This window comes from Enhydra lutris, unplaced genomic scaffold, assembly GCF_002288905.1.
Source record: "Enhydra lutris kenyoni isolate GAN:26980312 unplaced genomic scaffold, ASM228890v2 scaffoldscaffold25, whole genome shotgun sequence".
Taxonomy (NCBI): Eukaryota; Metazoa; Chordata; class Mammalia; order Carnivora; family Mustelidae; genus Enhydra; species Enhydra lutris.
In genome coordinates, this window is record NW_019154109.1 from 459,701 (window position 1) to 480,388 (window position 20,688).

The 20,688-nt window shown below is 49.7% G+C and overlaps 1 protein-coding gene across 1 annotated transcript; it reads left to right on the plus strand.

Annotated features, from left to right (window-relative positions):
- Positions 1–9,440: 9,440 nt before the first annotated feature.
- LOC111151190 (polymeric immunoglobulin receptor) lies at positions 9,441–19,057 on the plus strand. Its single transcript, XM_022508993.1, has 10 exons — positions 9,441–9,483; positions 10,216–10,560; positions 11,962–12,615; positions 13,889–14,221; positions 14,790–15,113; positions 15,988–16,162; positions 16,536–16,657; positions 17,585–17,716; positions 17,846–17,904; positions 18,962–19,057. The coding sequence occupies exons 1-10, from the start codon at positions 9,441–9,443 to the stop codon at positions 19,055–19,057; spliced, it is 2,283 nt and encodes a 760-aa protein (XP_022364701.1).
- Positions 19,058–20,688: the final 1,631 nt, after the last annotated feature.

Consider the following 20,688-nt stretch of genomic DNA (forward strand, 5'->3'; position numbering starts at 1 on the left):
AGACAGCCTGAAAAGCAACCATTCCATGGGTGTTCTTCCCTCCCTCCCTGCAAACATTTATCAGGTTTCTGTCCTTGGACTCAGTGGGCCTCCCTTAACTCCTATTCTAGCCCAGACCACTAGATCCAAGTTATCCCCTGCCTTGGGGAAAATTAGTTAATGCAAAACAAGAGAAGAAAACCTACAGATATTTGACGATTGGGTTTGAAAAGAGAGAAGCATAAGAAGGAAAACCTTTGAAAGGAGTTGTAACCTGGCAAAACCAGGCTTGTCCTATCCCCATCCGCACACCATCTCCATCTCCCCTCCTACCCTCCCATGGATAGCCACCCTGGGCCAGGGCAGGAGAAAGACTGCTTAGCTGTTGATGCGCCTGTGTGCCCTTCCACTCACCACAGTGGAGCTTACTCCAGGTTACGGGTGGGAAGTGGAGATGGCAATGGTGGAGCTATCCAGAACAGTTTGGAGGTGCCAGACCTGGGGCAACCGTACCTTGCTTGTCCCGAATTGTACTTCAGCGGGCGATGGTCTTGTCGACACTCACTGCAACTCCAGTTACATGGGAAGAATGGAGCTCAGAAGGCTACAAGGGGCATTAAGGGAGAATGGGTTCTGCTGCCCAGGATCTCCCAAAGGCCTCGGGAGGATGCAGATGAGCCCGACTTAGCCTGCATCCGTAAGAAAGGCAACGAAAGGCTGAGAGATCACAAAAGTCCTACCTGAAGGAGCCCCGAAGTAGGGACAAGGAGAGCATAGAGTAGATCATATAGTCTCAGGATGGGCAGAGACAAGGGCCACTGACTGGCCACTGACCAGCAGAACAAGTCACATCTCAGAAGACAAAGCTATTTCCTGCCCCAGGATGAAGCCAACATAGAACCATGACAAAGCAAGGTCAAAATAATAGGGCATTCCTTCTTACTGCCTCGACAGTAATGTTGACATAAGCCACCCCCTTGTGCATGCCCCATTCCCCCAGACTTAACATAAAACCAGAAGGGAGAAGAGAGACAAAAAGGAAAGTAAGTCCTGAATGAGACTGAGTTTTAAATCGGGAGCGAGGTGCCGGAGAGCTCGTTGAATGGCACCGAGGTTGCCCGGAAGTAGCTAGGTAATTTTATTTTCTAACATTAGTCAAATTGTGCTTTTGGGGTCTGAAATTAAGTTCCATGCTAGAAAATGCAATTTCTTTTCCTGCCATGCAAACCAATAGTTGCAGGTTGATACTCACTCCTGAGTGAGTGGTGAGCTAAAATAAGACTCAGGGCTCTGACCGTCTTGCGCTTTCCAGGGCTCTATTTCTCCTTTTCTCCTTCTCCTTCTGGGCTTGGCCTGAAGGACGCTGTAGGGAGAACTTGGGTCTGTCCCGCACAGGTAGGTTGGGGCCAGGATTCTGTGGGAGCGGGTGTGTGGTGAGGGGTGGGGGAACATACGAGTGTGTGTTGAGGAGTAGGCTTCACTTGTGTGACACGGGACTGCTGAGATCATTTGGGGCACCTCTGGGAATCCTAACTGGATCATGGCCGGGAGACCACCAATGACCTCCTGAGAAAGGGAAGGAGGTCCCCCACCCAGCTCTGCAGATAAGCGCCGACTTTGCTATGGCGTAGAGCCCAGGTCCCAACATGGCTCTCAGGTCCGCCATTTTCAAGAGAGCCCGGAAGAAGCCCGTCTTTAATCCCAGGAGGGAGTAAAATAGGAGAGCCACAGTTCCCCTAAGTTCCTGGAAGCCCCGGGGCTGGTGAAAGGGGGCTCCTCAGAAGATGTGTAAAGAGCGGACTTTATCCAGGCTAAGTTTCCTAGAAAGTAGCGGGTTCCCGAGTGAGTGGGGAGATGAGGCCAAGGACTGAGAGCCCTTCCTGCCACCTGTGTTCCATCAAACGCATATGAACCTCATACCATACCTGGACCAGGGTTTTATATCTAATAACTGGCTCTACTCTCAACCTGTAGGTTTGGGATTACTATCCCTATCTGTCCGATGAAAAGAAATATAAAGAAGACTTGCCTAGGATCTGGTAGCTAGAAAAAGTCAGAGTAGGTTGTTCGTGCTTTACTCTCTCATCCTGCAGCTGAAATGATGGAGGGTTCCCTGGTAACAGTCTTCCCAAGGTCAAGGGGAGCAAATGGAACCAGTCAGAAAAACGGAAAGGAAAGGAAAGCAAGGGATCCGTGAGAGTCATGTGCCCCTGGCCTGCTGCCAGGCCTACGGGAGAGTGTCCCTTTAAGAGCCCAGGTGTGGGTCAAGCATTGCACAGTTTCAGTTTTGGCAGCAGCATCCAGTGTCCTGCTGGCAACTTTTGGAAAACCCCAGGCTGTGGACCAGCCAGCAGGCTGTACCCCCGAATCTGAGTTGCTGGGAGAAAAGAAAGTGGCTTAAAGTAAGTGTGGCTGCTCTGGGATCTGCAAAGGGATGCCGTCTGGGAAGGGTCTGGGATGGGGGCTCAGGCAACCTTCCACATTCACAGCTTGCAGCCTGCAGACGGAGGGCTGAGGAGGACAGGGGCCACAGCGTGGGCAGCTGAGTATGTGGCTGGGGAGCAGATGTCCATGGCCTAAAGATGAGCAAGGGTGCATGTGGCTGGGGGACCCCTCGCCTCTTTTCTGAGAAATATCAGCTGGGGGCGGGGGGAGAAGGAATGTCTGCGGTCAGCATGTGCAGGTTTTCTCTAAGTTCATCCCATGAATTCCCAACTAAGGCCTCCATAGTTTAACTGCGTGACCTTAAGCAAGTCACCTCATGGCTCTCCAAGCCTCCGTTTCTTAATCTGTAAAATGGAGATCCAAATCATGCCTATCGGTCAGGTATATAGGGTTCAAATGGGAAAATATGTGTGAAGTTGCTTTGTAACCTTCGGAGCAAAATAGCAATGGTTCAGTGTTTTTCAAATTGGTTCAGTTACTCGAGGACTTAACCGAGCACCAGACTGGCCTGGATAAGATCATGCATAGCAGTCCTCCAGTCTTGGAAGCTTTCCAGCTCCAACTTGCTGGGGAGGGCGCCTGCAGCCCCCTTTTCCAGGTTTTGGAGAGGCTCTGGGATCCTTTCCTGTTTGAACCTCGTTTTGATCCTGTTGATTCCTGCCGTACGGAGGCATGATATATATATATGGTCATATCACCATGCCCTTGCTACAGTGGGGAAAAGGACGTCCTCCCAGGGTGAGTAAGGTGGGAAGAGCCCCATCCCGGGCGCAGACAGCATTCCAAGTCCCGATGCTCCCCCTGGCTCTGCAGCCAGGAGTCCCCTTTCCCTCCATGTTCTCGCCTTGCCCATCCTGACAGCACCCCCAGCCAGCCACGGGACCCTCGTCCATAAGCACAGTGGCTGCACCGGCTCCATTCCTAGGGTGCCCCGCGCCACTTGTGCAACTGTCCTAGGTCTGGGGCCAACCAAGCTGCTGGTGGTTTTGCGCCAAAACCTGCACCATTACTCTCCCCCTTCACTAGAGGAATTACAGGTTCTCAAACATCTGGAGAGGGGATGCACCCATTCATGGGTTATGGCGGAAGGCAGCTATCTGCCCACCCAGAGCCAGCTCTGGAAGTCTTCATCCATCCATCCTTCACCTCGGTCCTGGATGTGGGGATGTAGCCGAAAGAGCGATGAGCCAGGAGTCAGGAGAGCCACTAGCTCTGTAGTCATTCCTGTCTCTTGGCGCCTCTAGATCTCGGTGGCTTTATTTTATCAATAGTGTGAAGACAGCAAATTCCATGTCATGAATTCACTTACCCCAGGCTTTCTCAGAGCATCATCTCACTCCCGCCTGAACTAAATCTAGCAGGCGGGCACGGTAGGTACAGAATCCCGCCTGTCGGTGAGGAAGCTAGTCCTCCACGAGTAACTGCGAGTGGCATAAAGTCACCCAGCAAGTATGAACAAGGACAGTTTGGTACCGACATTTTGACAGGGTCATGGGGACCTTTTGACATCACCTATAAAACAAAATACCCAACTTTTTAAAAACTGAGATTATCCATGCACGTGCTCGGCTGAGACCCTCCTCAGCTACGTCTTGCCCTCACTCTGAGTGGGCCAGGGCTCGGATCCCAAAGTCCCTGGCACTGACCATGTGGAAAAAGGCTTTGGAGGCAATGTGTCCAGTTACAGGAAACAAACCTAAGGTGCCTTACACGTGGTAGGGGCTACATCAATAGAAGCTATTATTATTTTTCAGGAAGAAATTTCTCTGTTGGCACCTACCTCTGGGTTCAGGTATCTCTTTACAGAACTATCTTTCCTGTGAATTGTCAAGAGGAGAGAACTGGACTGACTTCTCTAAGAGTGGCTTTCCTGCTCCCTCCTCTCCTGACTGCTTCCTGTCAATTTCAAGACCCGCCTAGTACAGCTTAGCCTCTGTTCTTGGACCAGAGCACCTGAACTTGAATCCCATGGCAGTCACTTACCAGCTTTGTAACCCCAGGCAGATTTCTTACTCCTCTGTGCCTCAGTTTTCTCATCGGTGAAATGAGTTTGCCCATTTTATTCTCCCTCCTAGGGTCGCTGCGAAGATTAAGTGAGATAAACACATGGAAAGCCCTTGAAAAAAACTCCATATGTGGTAGCCATAATTCTACCTCTCACTTCTAACCTACTCTCCTCCTTCAGACCATGCTGGTCCAATCTGAGTAGCTCACTCCCGGTCTTCAAGGGATGCCCAGTGAACAGACTTCTATTCTCCTCTCACTCTAGGACAGGAAAAAGAGAGGACTGCTGATTTTAGAGAGGAGATGGGAAAGGAACTAACATTTTTTAAGCTGACACCATACTAAGGACTTTACATATTTTGTTTTATTTAATCCTTAGAGCGATTCTCTCTACTACATGCAATTGTCTCTAGTTTATAAGTGAGGACTTGATGCTCGAAGAGTTTAAATATCCTGCCCCCAAATTACACAGCCCCGAAGTGAGAGAGCTGAAAACCAAGCGGTGGAGCCCATACTCTGTGCCACTCTCCAAGTGCTCAGCAACCATGAATGTCAAGTGCACAGACCCTCACTGCCTTGTGCTTGAGAGTGATTGTAAGCTCCTACTTTGGAAGGGCACTTTATACTATTTAAAGAACTTCCACATGCATATCCCGTTATCCCCTCCCTATTCCCCCAACCCACAGAAGCGTGTCTCTCTAGAAGACTCAGGGACTATGATGCTCATTTTACGGGTGAAGGAGTTGGGCCAGCGTATTTTGCCCAAGTGCTAGAGCTCTTCCGCTAGCCTGTGACACAGAAGGACTTGGGGCCTCTGGGTTCTCTTCCATCCCCTGGGCTCCTCTTCATGCAACTGCCCCTTGTGTGCCCCAAACTAAGAAGGCATTTGGCAAAATGTAAGAAATCAGCACTGACTTGACCCTTCCCATAGAGAGGATAGAGATGGAACCCTTTCCAATCCCTTCAACTTCGCTGAACAGCTGGTCCTTGCCAGATGTTCTCACGCAAGCCCCTCTGGGTTGTAGAGACTGATCCCAGTTGTCCCCTGCCTTCTAGGAGCAAGCCATTTGGTTGAGTGGACGAGATAAGTATCTACACATTAAGGTAGAATGGGGTGGAATTAATAACAAGGTTCTAAGTTTTTACAGAAAGGTCGTCTAGACATCCACGAAGCTTATTCCCAGAGCTTCATGGAGCTGGTATTTCAATTGTTTAATTCTGCTTAAATTTTGCATTCATGTGGGCCACTTTTGACAGGGATGGGATTAGAAAGTCTTGAGTATTTCTAGGTCATACATTCTTCAGACCCCTTGTCTGTTCTCTCTCCATCTTCTTGTCCTCTAGAATTCTTATTCCCTTTCCCCAAATGTTGCCTTTACATGGAGACTGTCCCACATGCCAGGACTTATGTAAACTACATAAACTCTCCTAAGCTCCTACTTGTCATTTCATGTCCAAGGCCCTTTCAAACCACACAGTGATCATGCAGTTTCCGGGATCACTCTAGCATGTGCTCTGCTCCTGCACCCGAGGGAGACAGAAGGGATAGCCCCACATGGACTCAGGCGGTGCCTCTTCTAGAAGTAAGGGAAGGCGCTGCTCAGGTCAGGCCAAGAAAAGCCCCGTCCCCAGCCAGGCCAGCTGCTCCAAGCTTTTTGCTCCTCCAAGTTTACGCTCACAGGAAGATGTCAGAAACTGCCAACTTGGCTTCGAGTCCCTGTTGTGCACACTCTCCCTCCTCTCCGAAGCCTCTGGGGCTGAGAGCCCTGACTGGCCCTGTACAATGTACCAAACAGAGGAAGAGCTCAGAGAGGCTGAAGGTCAAATGGTGTGCCAGCCCCTGTGCTAGGACCTGGTCTGTCTGGGACATCCCTCTCCCTCTGAATAAAAAAAAAGGAAACTATAGATTTGGTGGACAAAGGTTTGGATTCCAACCTAGTAGAGCTAAAGTTCAGTCACTCTAACCAAAGGGGAGCCTGGTAGATTAATTTTACAAGGTAATAAACTTTATTCTCCAGCACAGCCAACAACCCTGCCCCAATCCACAATGTGTAGACATGTTATAAATGTGTCAGGGGTAGTAATTTGGTAACATGAGAGTGATTTAGAATACACCAGCCTAGCTGGGGAAAAGAACAAGTCCTGTTCTAAGGACAAGAAAAAGTGCCTTCATGCCGGGTATCCCAGCCTATGTAGATTCCAAAAGGACAGGTCCCTCTGCTCTTGTAAGGAATGATAATACGGTAGTGATCTAATACTGCTGTGGGTCTTGGGGCCAAGAATCTCGCTAACCTTTTGCTCTCTCATCTACAACATGAAGGTAATTTTATCTGTCTCTTGGGTTCTTGTGATGATGGATGGATTCACGTAAGAAAAGTAGCTAGCAAAGCATCTGCTGCCCTAGTAAGTGCCCAGTAAATAGTATGCTCTGTCCTTAAGCAAATTGCTTAAGCCAGTTCTAACCACCATGGCCTGGGGCCTCCCAGACACCTGAATTTCCCAGGTTTGGGAAAAAAATTTGGTTTGGAGAAGAAGGGATTTCTAATGATCGTCAAAGCCCAGAGTCATATCAGCTGCTAGCAGAGAAACGGTGCTTCAAGTTCATCTTTGGACAAAGATTTCCTGCCTCCGAGAGTGGGGGTGCCCTTGCCCTCCCATCATCTCCCCTGTGGTTCTCACCAAGGTCACTCTCTGCCAGGTTTGCCCTTCCAGCTGTGCACACCTGATGCTCTCATCCCTGCCCTGAGGCTGTGCAAAGGCTCGTGGGTCCATGTGCATGTCGTCTCCCCAGGTGGAGAGTCACAGCCACGTAAGCAAGTCACCAACGAGAGGAAGCCTGAGCCAAAAGTTGGGACTTCCACTTGGGAAAAGCAGGCACCTACCTCTCTGTAACCCAGAGCAAGTCCCTTTTAGCAGTCCAGGGAGGTACCCATTCCTGGCATACAGAAATGTTAGAGAGCTTGCTTGTCTGAAGGTGAGAGTAGGAACCAGCACCAAGGGAAGCACTGCTGGTTCAGTGCTCCAAAGCATGTGGCATTTTGTCACTGCACCCAAGGCCCGATTTACCCAAGGTAATTTCCCTGGGGCTCTGCACCCAGTCCACGCCGAGTCTCCCAGAAGAGAGAGACTTGCCAGTCTTCTGAGGCCTGGTCCCCCCTGGAAGTCTGTCTCATGGTGACCTGGAGTGACCACTCAGACGGTTCCTCAAACCAGCATCCCCCGAATGCATCCAGTTTGGGGCTGACGCTGGCATTTGGCTGAGAACCTACCCCAGGAGTTAATCATTGGCCTGGTGTGAAAAGTCTGGGGCAATTAATTGGCATCAAGAGAACCTCAAGCTGCCACCTGGCACCATATCTGTCCCCTCCTTCCCGAACCCACTCCCCTGACTCTCCCAAAGAACTGGAGAAACAGAATACCTTTATCTGCACAAGGAAATAAAAAGGTTCCTTGCTGGGGAATTCCCCCCCGGAAAAGAAATAACCAAGATAAACAGCTCTATTGCCTTTGGCTCAAGCTAATGAAGGGAGTCTCTGAGGGCGGGAGCAGGGGCCGGGGTGGTAAGGGGAGCCTGGGACTTCATTCTCTGGGCTCCGAGTGCTTAGGGCTTCCTAATCTTTATAAGTGCTCATTATGGTACTGGGCTTATTGACAAGGTTTTCTCCCTTAATGCTCTCATCCATCATCAAATCCACTCCAAAGGTTAAAGCCTGCCGAAGTTCGTGGGAAAGTGGGGCTCCTCTGTCCAACTTTCTCCTCCTCTGGGCTGCGGTTCGGGATCCTAAGGATAGCAATGGTAAGGCTGAACCCTGGGACCCTCAAGCTACACCCACCCCACCCCAGCCCAAAGCTACATCCACAGACATGGCAAGATTTACCCGCACCAGACCCTCCAAGGAGCCTTATTTTGGATTCTCCAGCTTCCTCTGTCCTGAATGATGAGGCAAGATAATAAGCCACAATACCTACGCTTGAAACTCTCATCCCATAACTGAATCTCCGAGAAATCTTGGGCCTATCCCTCAGCATCTCAAGATCTTGATTTTCTTATTCATAAAACAGTTGTAATTATATCCATTCTGTCTTAGCTACAGGGAAGTTATGAAGCTCCAGGAAGGCGTGAATGATAATACTTTGATAAGTAACGGGGGCTCTACAACAGACAAGAATGAGCACAGGGCTAAGCCTGCTCCTGTGTTTGAGGTGTGACCCAATGCATCGGGAGAAGGCAAAGCGCTTGGACTGTGGAGTCAGACAAGTTTGGGTTCAAATCTTGCCCATCTCCCCAACTCCCAGTCTGCCCACCCACACACTTAAGTCTTATACGACCTTGAGGAAAGCACTTAGTTTTAAGCTTCCGTTTCTTCCTATGTAAAATGTGGGGAAGAACAACCACTTCTGAGGGTGATATTAAGTTTAAATGAGATAATACATGTACATTATTTAACACAGTGCCCGGAAGGAGCTAATGTAAGAGACCATCATTGTGACATTTAAACTTTAATCCCTATCGGGCCTTCTCGAGGGGACCCAGTTTGCTCATATGAACACACCATAAAGTATGCCAGGGCTGTAGGGAGGGCAGCCGAAACAGAGAGACGGGACCACTGGTCGGTATAACCCACGATCCAGTGAGCTGTTCTGAGACCTTACAGAGCTAACCCTAGGAGCATGCCACCCAGACAGGGACACAGGAAAAATGGCACCTGTGTCCTTACTCCAAAGGAACATGCAGTTTAGTTGAGAAGACAAATAGCTACTTAGAACTATTAAGGAATGAAAAGCTCTGTGGAATAATGGGACTTTGAAATATAATGGGAAAGGCGGAGCCATTCATGCTTTCAACAGGCTTTCTGTCCGTTACTGGAACTACAAAACCAAATAGGTGTTACAGGAACTGTAAAGCCAACTGGCCTTGGAAAACACAAGAGCTTCATCCTTTCTGCTACTCTCTTTCAGCTTCCCACAAAGAAGTCGGCCTGGGTGGCACAGCCCCTTGAGAACCACAAGCCATGGGGCTCCTTTTCCTCACCTGCCTGCTGGCTGTCTTCCCAGGTGCGTCTGTCAGGCCCCAGTCCACCCCTCCAGGACCCAGGGTGCCGGGAACACTGAAACCTGGCCTGTCCCCAGGGATGCCACTCTCAAAACCTGTACCGACTCAAGGAGGAGTCACACAGACGGTGCTGAAAGGTCACGTCTGAAAAAAGACCTGGTGACCAGTGTTGGGGATCCAGAACAGGAGTGGCAATTACTTGTTTCAAGGCCAGGAGTCTGGTTAAGGTTCTTTACCAGGAAAAAAAAAAAGGCCTAGACCTCAAATCAGACCTCTCAGGAGTTGCTATGGGGTTTGGAGAAAATAACTTTTCCTTCTTGGCTCCCAATATTTTTATCTGGAAAAAAAAAAGAAAAGAAAAGAATCTACCAAGTGTTTTTAGAAATATAAGAAAGTAATAGACAACAAATGCAATGGTGTTGCACCCCACAAAGTGGTTTTTTATTAATGGAAAGAGATATGAAGTAAGTTTGCCGTTCCATTGTCCTTAAAATGGCAATCCTTAATGAGATACAGTTAGAATGTAATAACGATTAATCAATCATTTTACCCAATCACAGCAAGTCATGTAGAATTGTCCAGCAGCAGTTGTCCTGCTGTCGTGCATAGCAAATAATCTACAGGAGGCACATGTGCGGGGGGACAATTTCATCTCCTCAGGGAGGCTGTTGGGATCATTTGAGCAGGCTTTACCTGCCAGGACCTCGGAAAACCTCTGCCTTTTGTCCCCACAGTGGTCTCCATGAAGAGTCCCATATTCGGTCCCCAGGAAGTGAGCAGTGTGGAAGGGCGCTCAGTATCTATCACGTGCTACTACCCAGACTCCTCTGTCAACCGGCATACCCGGAAGTACTGGTGCCGACAGGGGGCCCAGGGCCGCTGCACGACCCTCGTCTCTTCAGAAGGCTACATCTCCAGGGACTATGAGGGCAGAGCCAACCTTACCAACTTCCCAGAGAGCAACACATTTGTGGTGAACATTGACCATCTCACTCGGGGCGACTCTGGGCATTACAAGTGTGGTCTGGGCATTAACAGCCGAGGTCTGTCCTTTGATGTGAACCTGGAGGTCCTCCGGGGTAAGAACCCAGGCTCCTTGGGCTCCTTGGAAAAGTGAGAGGAACTCATCTCAGTTGCTGTGGGAGGGCTGGAGGAAGCATTTCCTGAGAGGGAAGAGGTCCAGCATGGGGTGGGGAAGACTATGAGTTCTCTTTCCAGAGGCAAGGACTTTTCATAATAGAATATGGAAATGAGACAGATGGCACACCCTTGGGGATGGTGAGTACAACTTTCTAGGTCTTCAGGGCCTACGACATTTGAGGGTTTTACTAAAGCGGTAGCTTAGAAGAGCATCAGGAGGACAAGTTCTCTTACTGTGTTTGTTCCAGGGCGGGGAGAGAGGTCTTTGAACTGAGGGAGACAGAAAAGGCAAGGAGAGGTTTCTAGGGATCCTTAAATTCCTGCCATTAGTGCACCCTTCAGATCAGGACCTTAAGGTCACCAGAAGGCTTCTTTCAAAATGCATTTTTGATCTGGGATCTGTTAGTACATCAACACCCTTAGCATAAATGAAATGATCAGTTGTTGCCCAAAGACCAGGGCCCTGCAAGAGTGGGCCACTGAAAAGGCTGTTCTAGTTAAGAGAAGAGAAAAATAGGAAAGATCTTTCTGACAAGGGTTCAACAACAAAGGGCATTTCAGATAATCAAGGGAAATTAAGAGAGAAAGAAGTCTTAAGGGAGGAAAATTGGAGGGGTTCTCAAAGATATGTCTCAAAGATATTCCCCTGGCATGTGCCTGGGGGTTATCTATGGACTGAATAAAGAGTTCATTCAGGTGGTCATGGAGAGTCATAAAATGGAAGAATTTTAAGAGCCGAGGAGAACTTGGAGTTGACCTTATACAGGATGTCTGAAAGAACACTGGAGACAATGGGTATACAGCCTCTGATTAAACACTTGAAATGGCAGACATTCACTACTTTACAAAGCAGATCCTTCCATATTTGGACTGTTGTAAGTTTTAGAAACTTCCATCACAGTGCACTGAAATCCATCACCCTATCCTTATATTCATTCTGTTTATTTCAACACACGTTACTTTGGGTTCCTACCACGTATAGTCATGGTGCTGGGCACTGCGGGGGGGAGTCACACATGGGTAAAGTATGTCTTTGCTCTCAAGGGACTTCTGGGCTATGGGGAACATAATTAACTCTAGGCAAGATCAGATGTAATAAGAGATAACAGATGTAAGTGTCAAGAGAGCACGGAGGAGGAAAAGATTAGCCCCAGCTTGGGGAGGGCTTCATGGAGGAGACAGCAGTAAAGCTGGTCCTTGGAAGACATTCTGGTAGTGTCCTCCTTGGAAGGAAGGCAGTGAAGGTGATAGGTATACCCAGACCCTCACTGGGAATACTAAACAGCCCTCAACTGCAAGAAAGTGAAATCACAACTGGCCACCTGCCCGTTATCCTGCAGGTCCTGGGCTTCAAAATGGCGTTGGGGTCTACGTTGCTGACTTGAGTGGAACAGTGACCATCAATTGCCCTTTCAAGCATGAGAATTCTGAGAAGAGGAAGTCCGTGTGCAAGAACACAGGCCAGCTCTGTGTTCTAGTCATTGACTCCTATGGAAATGTGAACTCCAACTATACAGACAGAGCAGAGATCGATATTCTGAATACCAACCAATTAATATTCAGTTTCATTATCAAGCGAGTCCGGCTCAGCGATGCTGGGATGTACAGATGCCAGGCTGGGGATGGCCCCAGTGCTGAGAAGAGTTATGCTGACCTCCAGGTGCTGAAGCCTGAGCCTGAACTGCTTTATGGAGATCTGAGGGGCTCCGTGACCTTTGACTGTGCCCTGGGCCCCGAGGTGAAAGATACAGCCAGATTTCTGTGCAGAACACGCAAGGGGAAAGACTGCGACGTGGTCATCAACACCCTGGGGCAGAAGGCTCAGGCTTTTGAGGGCAGGATCCTGCTTATTCCCAAGGAGAAGGGCTCTTTCAGTGTGCATATCACCAACCTGAGGAAAGAGGATGCCGGGTACTACCTGTGTGGAACCCACTCTGATGGTCAGCCTCACGAAGGCTACCCCACCCAGCCCTGGCAACTCTTTGTCAATGAAGGTGAGACCTGGGATGGGGAGGGGAAGAAGAGTGTCCGCGCAGCAGGTGGACACCTGTCTCATGCCCTGGGAGTCTATCCATTATCCATCAGTCAGTCAATGTCATCCTCTCCCCATTGGCCCTGAACTACGTGCTATGTAGGCAGCTGGACAGGAGTGCTAGAAAACACAGCCTCAGCCTTGCATTATCTACCAATTTTTCTCTGTCAAAGGCCTTCTGATGGCTGTCCCTGATTAACAAAAAGGAGAGCGAAGCTCCTCATTGAGGCAAGACCCGCAGAATATCTGGGTCTCAGAGAGCCATGGTAAGGACCTAGCATGGAACCCCAGTGCCATGGCAAAGCTTACAAGGGCCACCTGTCCCTTCTCCCTAGTCTTTCAAGCAGGATAGCACCTCATCCCTTAATCTGTAATGGGCAGTTTATCTTGTTCTTTTCTTGGTCTTATCTTGGCCTCAGTGCTGTCCCAGGAAAACAATACCACAGCCTCTGAGTTTCCCCCTCAACATCTCATAAGAGTATTTTTTAACTCCACCACCTGGCCTACATAGCTCTAGTTTGGCAGGCCAGCAAGGTGGTGAAATCATTAAATCCCTGCTCCCCCTCACTGGGGAGCACTGCGGAGAGTTACCCTCATGAGAAACAGCAAACCAGTACTCGCAGTTCAATGTCACCTGTGACTTTTCCTTAAGGGGCTCACATTCCCTGGGCAGTACTTTTATATCAGCTTGGCCCTCACTACATTCCTCAGCATCTTCATATGATGTCCATCTTCCCACTGGACATCAGCTTTAGTTTTTGGAAAACGGCCATCTTTTTTTTCCTGAGATGGCCCTCAGAGTCACCAACTAGAAAACCTTCTGTGCTACGTAGTTTATATTTTAAAGCATACCATCCTAAATATATTTTCTTAATTTGGGGAAAAACCATCTGGCCATTTTAATGGGATGAGCTAATAAACAGACAAAAACTTGTATATAGCAAGATTTTATAAGAAGCCCAAGGAGAACTGAGAGTCATTCCTTAAACTCCTTCCATTCTCTGCCAAGAATAAAGTGGGGGAAAGGAAACAAAATGCCCAGACTAGTGGTGAAGGTCACTGGAGTCTGGCTGGATGTCTTCAGCTACAGACTCTGTACATTAGAAAAGCCTTTCTCATTTTCTAAGGAGAGTGAGGTAAATGATCTAAACTTCACTCTCTGCCCTAGCTGAGACCATGGGGAGGAGCTACCCAGACCGTGTTGCAGATGTTCCATTCCATTTCTGTACTTCCAGAGACCATAATGCCCCAGATTCCCTCTGTGGTGAAAGGTGTGGTTGGTGGCTCTGTGGCAGTGCTCTGCCCCTACAACCCCAAGGAAGCAGACAGCCTGAAGTACTGGTGTCGCTGGGAAGACACTCAAAATGGCCGCTGCCAGCCGCTGGTGGAGAGTGCGGAGCTGGTTAAGGAGCAGTACAAGGGCAGGCTCACACTGCATGAAGAGCCAGGCAATGGCACCTACACAGTCATACTCAACCAGCTCACCCCCAAGGATGCTGGCTTCTACTGGTGTTTGACCAATGGTGATAATCACTGGAAGTACATGGTGGAGCTCAAGATTGTCGAAGGTAAGAGCTGAACAGGGACAAGAGGGAAGGGAGGCAGCCCCAGGACCCTTCAGTCAGCAGTGACATCCCCCTCAACCACTCTTCCTCTTATCTCATGCCATGCTGATGGGACAAACCTCAGGAGAGAACCCAACAATTGAGACATCATGTTTTCGTAACTGCAACAAGCACCCTTTCCTGCACATACTCCACACTCTCTACACCACCAAGTGTATCCCCTTTTAGTATCAAGAACAGTGGCCTCTTTTACAGTATATATGCCATCAGCTGAAGTAGAGTGTGGCTCTTTGTATTGAGTCTAGAAGAGAAGATCAAGGAAAGCAAACTGAGGCCAATGGGTAAGACCCTATGTTTAATGATAGACTAGATTAATGCATGAGGGTCATTAATAGTAATTATTACATAGGCACATACATCACATTCTTTATGTACTCAGTATAATGTATTTATTTATAATGCTCTCCAGAGAGGAAATGGGCCATGGACAAAGGTCCCCACCACAGTTATTTCCCTGCAGTCTCACCAATGCCAACCTGCATGCCTATCTCTCCCTCCTGCCCTACTCCAGGAGAACCAGGCCTCAAGGTACCCAAGAATGCTGTTGGCCGGGTTGGGGAGACCTTCAAGCTCTCCTGTCACTTCCCATGCAAATACTACTCCTTCGAGAAATACTGGTGCAAGTGGAGTGACAGAGGCTGCAAAACTCTGCCCAGCCAAGATGAAGGGCCCAGCCAGGCCTTCATGAACTGTGACCAGAAGAGCCAGATAATTTCCATGACCCTGAACCCAGTCTCCAAGGCAGATGAAGGCTGGTACTGGTGCGGGGTGAAGGATGGGCCCCGATACGGAGAGACCATGGCTGTCTATTTGTCAGTCGAGGAGAGGGTAAAGGGTAAGTCTCTGAGGTCAAAGTCTATGTCCCCTGGGGTTACCAGAGAAGGTTCCTGCCTACGAGCTCGTCCATCAGAGGTGGCCCCTGGTCTGACTATAAGCGACTGACTGGAGGCAGGGGGAGAGTAAGCCTCTGTCGAGTCTCATTTATCCCTCTACAAGGAGCATCAGAGAAAAGCATACAAACCGGAAAAAAAAGTAGGTTTGCCATATAACCACAGGTTCAAGACAAGCCCTATAGTTGCCCCTTCAGGCTATTTTGAAGCCCTTTCTATAAGAGAGATCGTCTACATCGTGAAATTTCAAAGTCACTGTTACATGCAATACATTCTGCCAAAGCCTGCTCTCGAAAGAGGCCAGATATCTTCATTTGTAAGATATAACAAAGAAAATTAAGGCAAATTCTTCGAGCATGTTTGCATTTTAAGGCTCTTTTTTAAAATATCACATGAAATGTTTTGTCCCTAGTGAGGGTATTATAAGAATCTCTAGAAATCCTACCATACCTGGGTCCCACTGGTCTTGTTCACTAAGGGAACCCTTGCCAAGATACCACCAGGGGGCAGCACAATCGCACCCAGCAGACCTGGGGCAGAGTTTCAAAAAGTTGAGAAAAATGTCAGTCTCTAAATGATCAGCCAGCCCCTATGCAGAGCTGGAGCTATGCCATGGAGCCTTGGAGATGGAAATGAGTTTGGTATGAATGGGACAGAGATCATCTACTTCTAGTGTTATTCTGGACTCGACTCTAATAGCCTTGAGATCTCACCCTGACCCCGTGATTGCTACTGAAGTCCCACTCCTTGCATTCCCTGATATCAAGGAGGGAAAACAGAGAGAGAACAAATAATCCAGCCCCGCCTGTCTTTCTCCAGGGTCCCAAGACATCAGCCAAGTGGATTCAGCTCCCGGTGAAGAAGGGTTAGAGTCGAGTGTCAGGGAAGTTGAGAGCAAAGTCATTCAGAATCCCAGGCTTTTTGTGGATGACAAAACAGTGAAGGATGTCGGAGACCCTGCAGATGGGAGCAAAGGGTCCGTAGATGCCAGCAGGTGAGGGAGAATATCCCAGAGGATGAGGACCTGAGCTTGGGCTGTGGGGGGCACAGAGGAGGGCCTGTCCTCCTCTCGTTGGTGGGGCAGCCCTCTCTGCCTTGGTTTGTGCTCAGGAGGGGCCCGTGGTTCTCTTTGCCCTTCTCCTGAGCCCGGGGATTGTGGGGCATGTCCACCATTCAGTTCAATTTCCCAGACCTGGGATGCAGAGAATGTTCTGTCCTTGCCTTTGCCATGTCGGGGAAGTCTCCCTAGAAGAGCTGAGGGGCTGTACCAAGAGGAGGGAAAGAAACGGTTGGGGGGGACCCAAACTGCTGGGATGTCCTGAAACCCCAGGCTTCCCTTCCAGCGACTAACTCAGCCCTTCTTCCAGCTCTGCAGGACAAAGTGGGAGCTCCACAGTGCTTGTCTCCACCCTGGTGCCCCTGGGCCTGGTGCTGGCAGTGGGGGCCGTGGTTGTGGCAGTGCTCAGGGCACGGCATAGGAAGAACGTTGGTGAGTGCCCGGGAGGCCCCTGCCCCGCATCTCCAGTCCTGAGCCCTTGGACCTCAGTCAGGGGGCTTAGCTGCCCTTAGTGTGGGGCTGCCGTGGTCTCTTCTCTTTCACAGGCTCTGAGAAAGTGTTCTGGGAAAGCAGGGTGGGGAAAGATAAACTCATACCCAAAACTCACATTGAGTGCCGCTGTCCCAGGAAGGTCACCTGTAATGGCTCCAGGTCCAAGTTCAGAGGCAGGACCTCCAGGATGAGGAGCTCAGGATGCAGGGGGAGCTACACTTCTGGCCTACTTTGAGAACTGGCTGGCTGTGTGACTTTGGGTGTCCCCATTTCATGCCTCCATTTCCTCAGGGTTCAAGGCGGGGATAATAATACATGCCATGCCTCACAGGGCTGATGTGAGGACAGAACGAGGCACTGTGCCTTGAAAGGTTAGGGGTTCTTGGGGTGCCTGGGAGGCTCAGTTGGTTGAGCCTCTGACTCTTAGTTTTGGCTCAGGTCATGATCTCAGGGTAGTGAGATCGAGCCCCACATTAGGCTCTGCTCTCAGTGGGGAATCTGCTTCTTTCCCACTCTCTCCCTCTCCCTGTGTCCCTCACCCTGCTCTCATTCTCTCTCTCACTCTCTCTCTCTCTCTCTCTCTCACATACACACACACACACACACACACACACACACACACACACACACACAAATAAATAATCTTTAAAAAAAAAAAAAGGTCAGGGGTTATTGAGTCTTGATTCTCCTTGAGAAGGGACAGGGAAGGAGCCTCTGACCATTTCCATTCTGCTCTGGGTCAGAGTCAGAGATGAGCAACGTGCCACACTGTCCTCTCCAGCTATCCTGTGAGGGTCCCTCAGAGGCAGCATGTCCTGCTCGCATATGTCCTCTGTCCCCACACCAACTCCTCTTTCTCCTGGACAGACCGGGTTTCAATTAGAAGCTATAGGACAGACATCAGCATGTCGGACTTTGAGAACTCCAAGGATTTTGGTGCCAATGACAACATGGGGGCCTCGCCAGTCACTCAGGAGACAACGCTCGGAGGAAAAGATGGTACGTCCCTCACTCAAAGGGAATGTCCGACCCACTGGGGGGAGCGAGAATGAGACCTGACCCTGCCTCTGGGGTGGGGGTATAAGGCCAGTGAAGGCTAAGACCCCCCGCCCCTCGCTCCTCACACAGAGTGCGGCACTGCCACCGAGAACACAGCAGAGACCGAAGAACCCAAGAAGGCAAAACGGGTGAGAACGAGGAGGGAGAGGGAGGCCTCACTTTTGTGACAAAGAAGTGCAGCATGAGGGACGGCAGTTAGACCTCAGGAGAAGCTACCTCAGTGTTGGGGCTGATGTCAGAAGAGGGAAGGCAGTGAAAATAGTTTTCAGGAGAACTTTCGGAGGGCAAGGCCTGCCTTCCTGGCTGTGCTGTTGATGTGACTGAGGCAGAGGCAGGAGGTAAGCGGACGGGCTGTGAACATGCCAGAGGCAGGGAGAGTGAGGGATGAGAAGGAAGGACAACAAAACTGCAGACACAGGATGGGGAAGGCCAAATGTCAAATGCCGGTGATTAAGTGGATCCCCTTCCTGGGCTGTGGAACCTGTGGGCTTCAGGCCACCCAGCCTCCCTTGAGAGTTTGCTCAGGACCAGCCTTCCACTTGGGTCTGAAAGACATCTGCTGGCCATGGGCACTTTGGTAGTCACCAGAAGCCCTTCCCCACCCCAGTCAAGTGCCATGTTGCTTACAACCCTACCAGAGGTGATTCTTGGCTTTGGGTCACGTATTACCCTCCTCCCATCCCCTGGGCCTCCTAGTCCAGGGTTTTAATGCTTGCTTTCATATCTACTCTCCCTGGAAGCAGCAGAGACCCCGAATCTGGAACAAGTAGGGGAGGAAGCTCGTCCTGGAGATAGCCTTCCTCTCTAGCCCTGTGTTGTTGCCGAGCTCCATCTCTGAGCAGGTAGTGAAAGAAAAACGTGAACCACTGTGGCTGACATCAGTCTAGACCACCTTGCCCATGGACTGTGTGGGCAGAGCTTCTGGGGACAGGCCCAAGCAACAGAGGTGGTTCCACTCCATGTGTCGGAAGGAGGTAGTGAGACAGAGGGAGGTATTTTTAGAAACTGCAACTTTCCGCTTCTCAAAATTAGTCCTTAGTGAGCCTGAGGAGCTAGAATAAGAGCAGCAGGTCAACACAGGCTTGGGTTGCTTAGGCCAAGATTATGAAGTGCCGACACTCCCTCCGATCCCCACCTGCTGAGCCAGTGCCCCAAACACTGACTCCTGTCCTCTTGCCCCCTTAGTCCTCCAAGGAGGAAGCTGACATGGCCTACACTGCCTTCTTGATCCAGACCAACAACATGGCTGCCAAAGTCCAGGAGGGCCCTGAGAAAGTCTAGGTGCCAGTGGCTCTCTCCGCTCCCACCACTCATGACAATCGCCTTCAAAATCATGTTGATCCTCAGGGGACCTCGGCTCCAGGGGGCTTCGATGCGTGCACTCACATCCTACTTTCCCTTCCTCAGAGGGTTTGCTGGTCCCTCCTCAGTGGTATCCCAGCCTGGCCTAACTATTCCTGGTGGGGTGGAGGGACAAAGAGGGGTCCCCTCTGCAGCTTATTTTAATGAAGGAACCCAAGATGGCGAAGGAGAATTAAGATCTCAGAGGCACCTGTCAGAAAGAAGAGAGATCCCGTGGGTGGGAAGATCGTTTCAAAAAGGCAGCTTTTCCACATCCTTCTCCTGGTATCCTCCATGGAATTCTCCTCTCCCCTTAACCCTTCCTTCTCTTCATCTCCCCTCCCTTCCAACTTCTCTTCTTTCCTTCATTGAAAATACATATTTGGATACTCACTAGAATCCAGGCTCTTCTAGACGCTGGGACAGAGAGGCCGCAGACCCAGCCAGTAGCCTTTTTGTAAGCCTCCCTAAATTCTTGGAAGCTGCAGCTCCTTTCAGTGTAGTGACCCTCACCGAGACCTGAAATCCTCACCAGGGACACTCATCTCCACCCACAGTAGGAGAAATCATAAACTGCCCAGAGTCCTGGGGCCTGAGCGATCAGGTTACATGGGCATACATACAAGGAATTGTAAACACACATGCTAACCATTTCACAGGAGAGAACTGAGATCCCAAGAGGTGACGAGGTTTGCTCAAGGGGACCACGTAGCATAAACTAGTATCAAAACCAGGGGAGGCATCTCCTGTCCTCCTGACCAGGCATCTCTCTACAAGAGCCCCTGCACTCCTGATGGAGGCAGAGTTCTAGAATAAAGAGGAGGTAGAGGAGGAGAAAAACGTAATGGAGACTGGTCTTTCATAAACCCCACCTCAGGGAAGAGGACTCTTTCCCTTTCTGTCACTCAGATGGACCACTTATGTGAAGAGTTCCCAACCAAAGGAAAGTTAAGAAGATGTCTGATGATGCCAGGGAGGGGCTGATCTTCCAAGAGCTAAGGTTTAAGGTCTTTTCCCCTCTGAGGTCTGTACTTCAACCAGTACCTACCAGCTGACACTCGCTTACAAATCAAAAATGCAACTTCATTAATAATTAAAGACCATGATTGCCACCAAGGAGGCTCAGGCTGCATTTGTCCCCATACCTTCAATTTCCCAGACAGCCCTTTTTGCTTTGGTCCCACTCTCAGGCACTCCAGCCTGTGGGCCCAAGCCAAAGTTCCCTCTCCCTCCAAGGCTGGGCTGAGAGTGTGGGGGGAGACTGCCTACAAGTGGGACCAAGATGATCTGCAGAAGAAGAATAGTTTGGGGTCTACACCAATGGTCAAGATCTCAAAGCTCTGTGTTATAGAATGTAATTAAGACATTTGTAATGGAACAAACCAAAAGCAAGTATAACCGCACTTCTCTTTGGAATTGAAAAAAAAATCTTGGGTAAGCATCCATGGAACACTTGACCTTGAATCTCATACCTTTCTGGGATATCATCCCAGATGGAGAGGCTATTAATAAAAAATCAAGTAACCAAATGAGTAAACTCCCTCCACAGAAATATCAACCAGAAGCCAGGT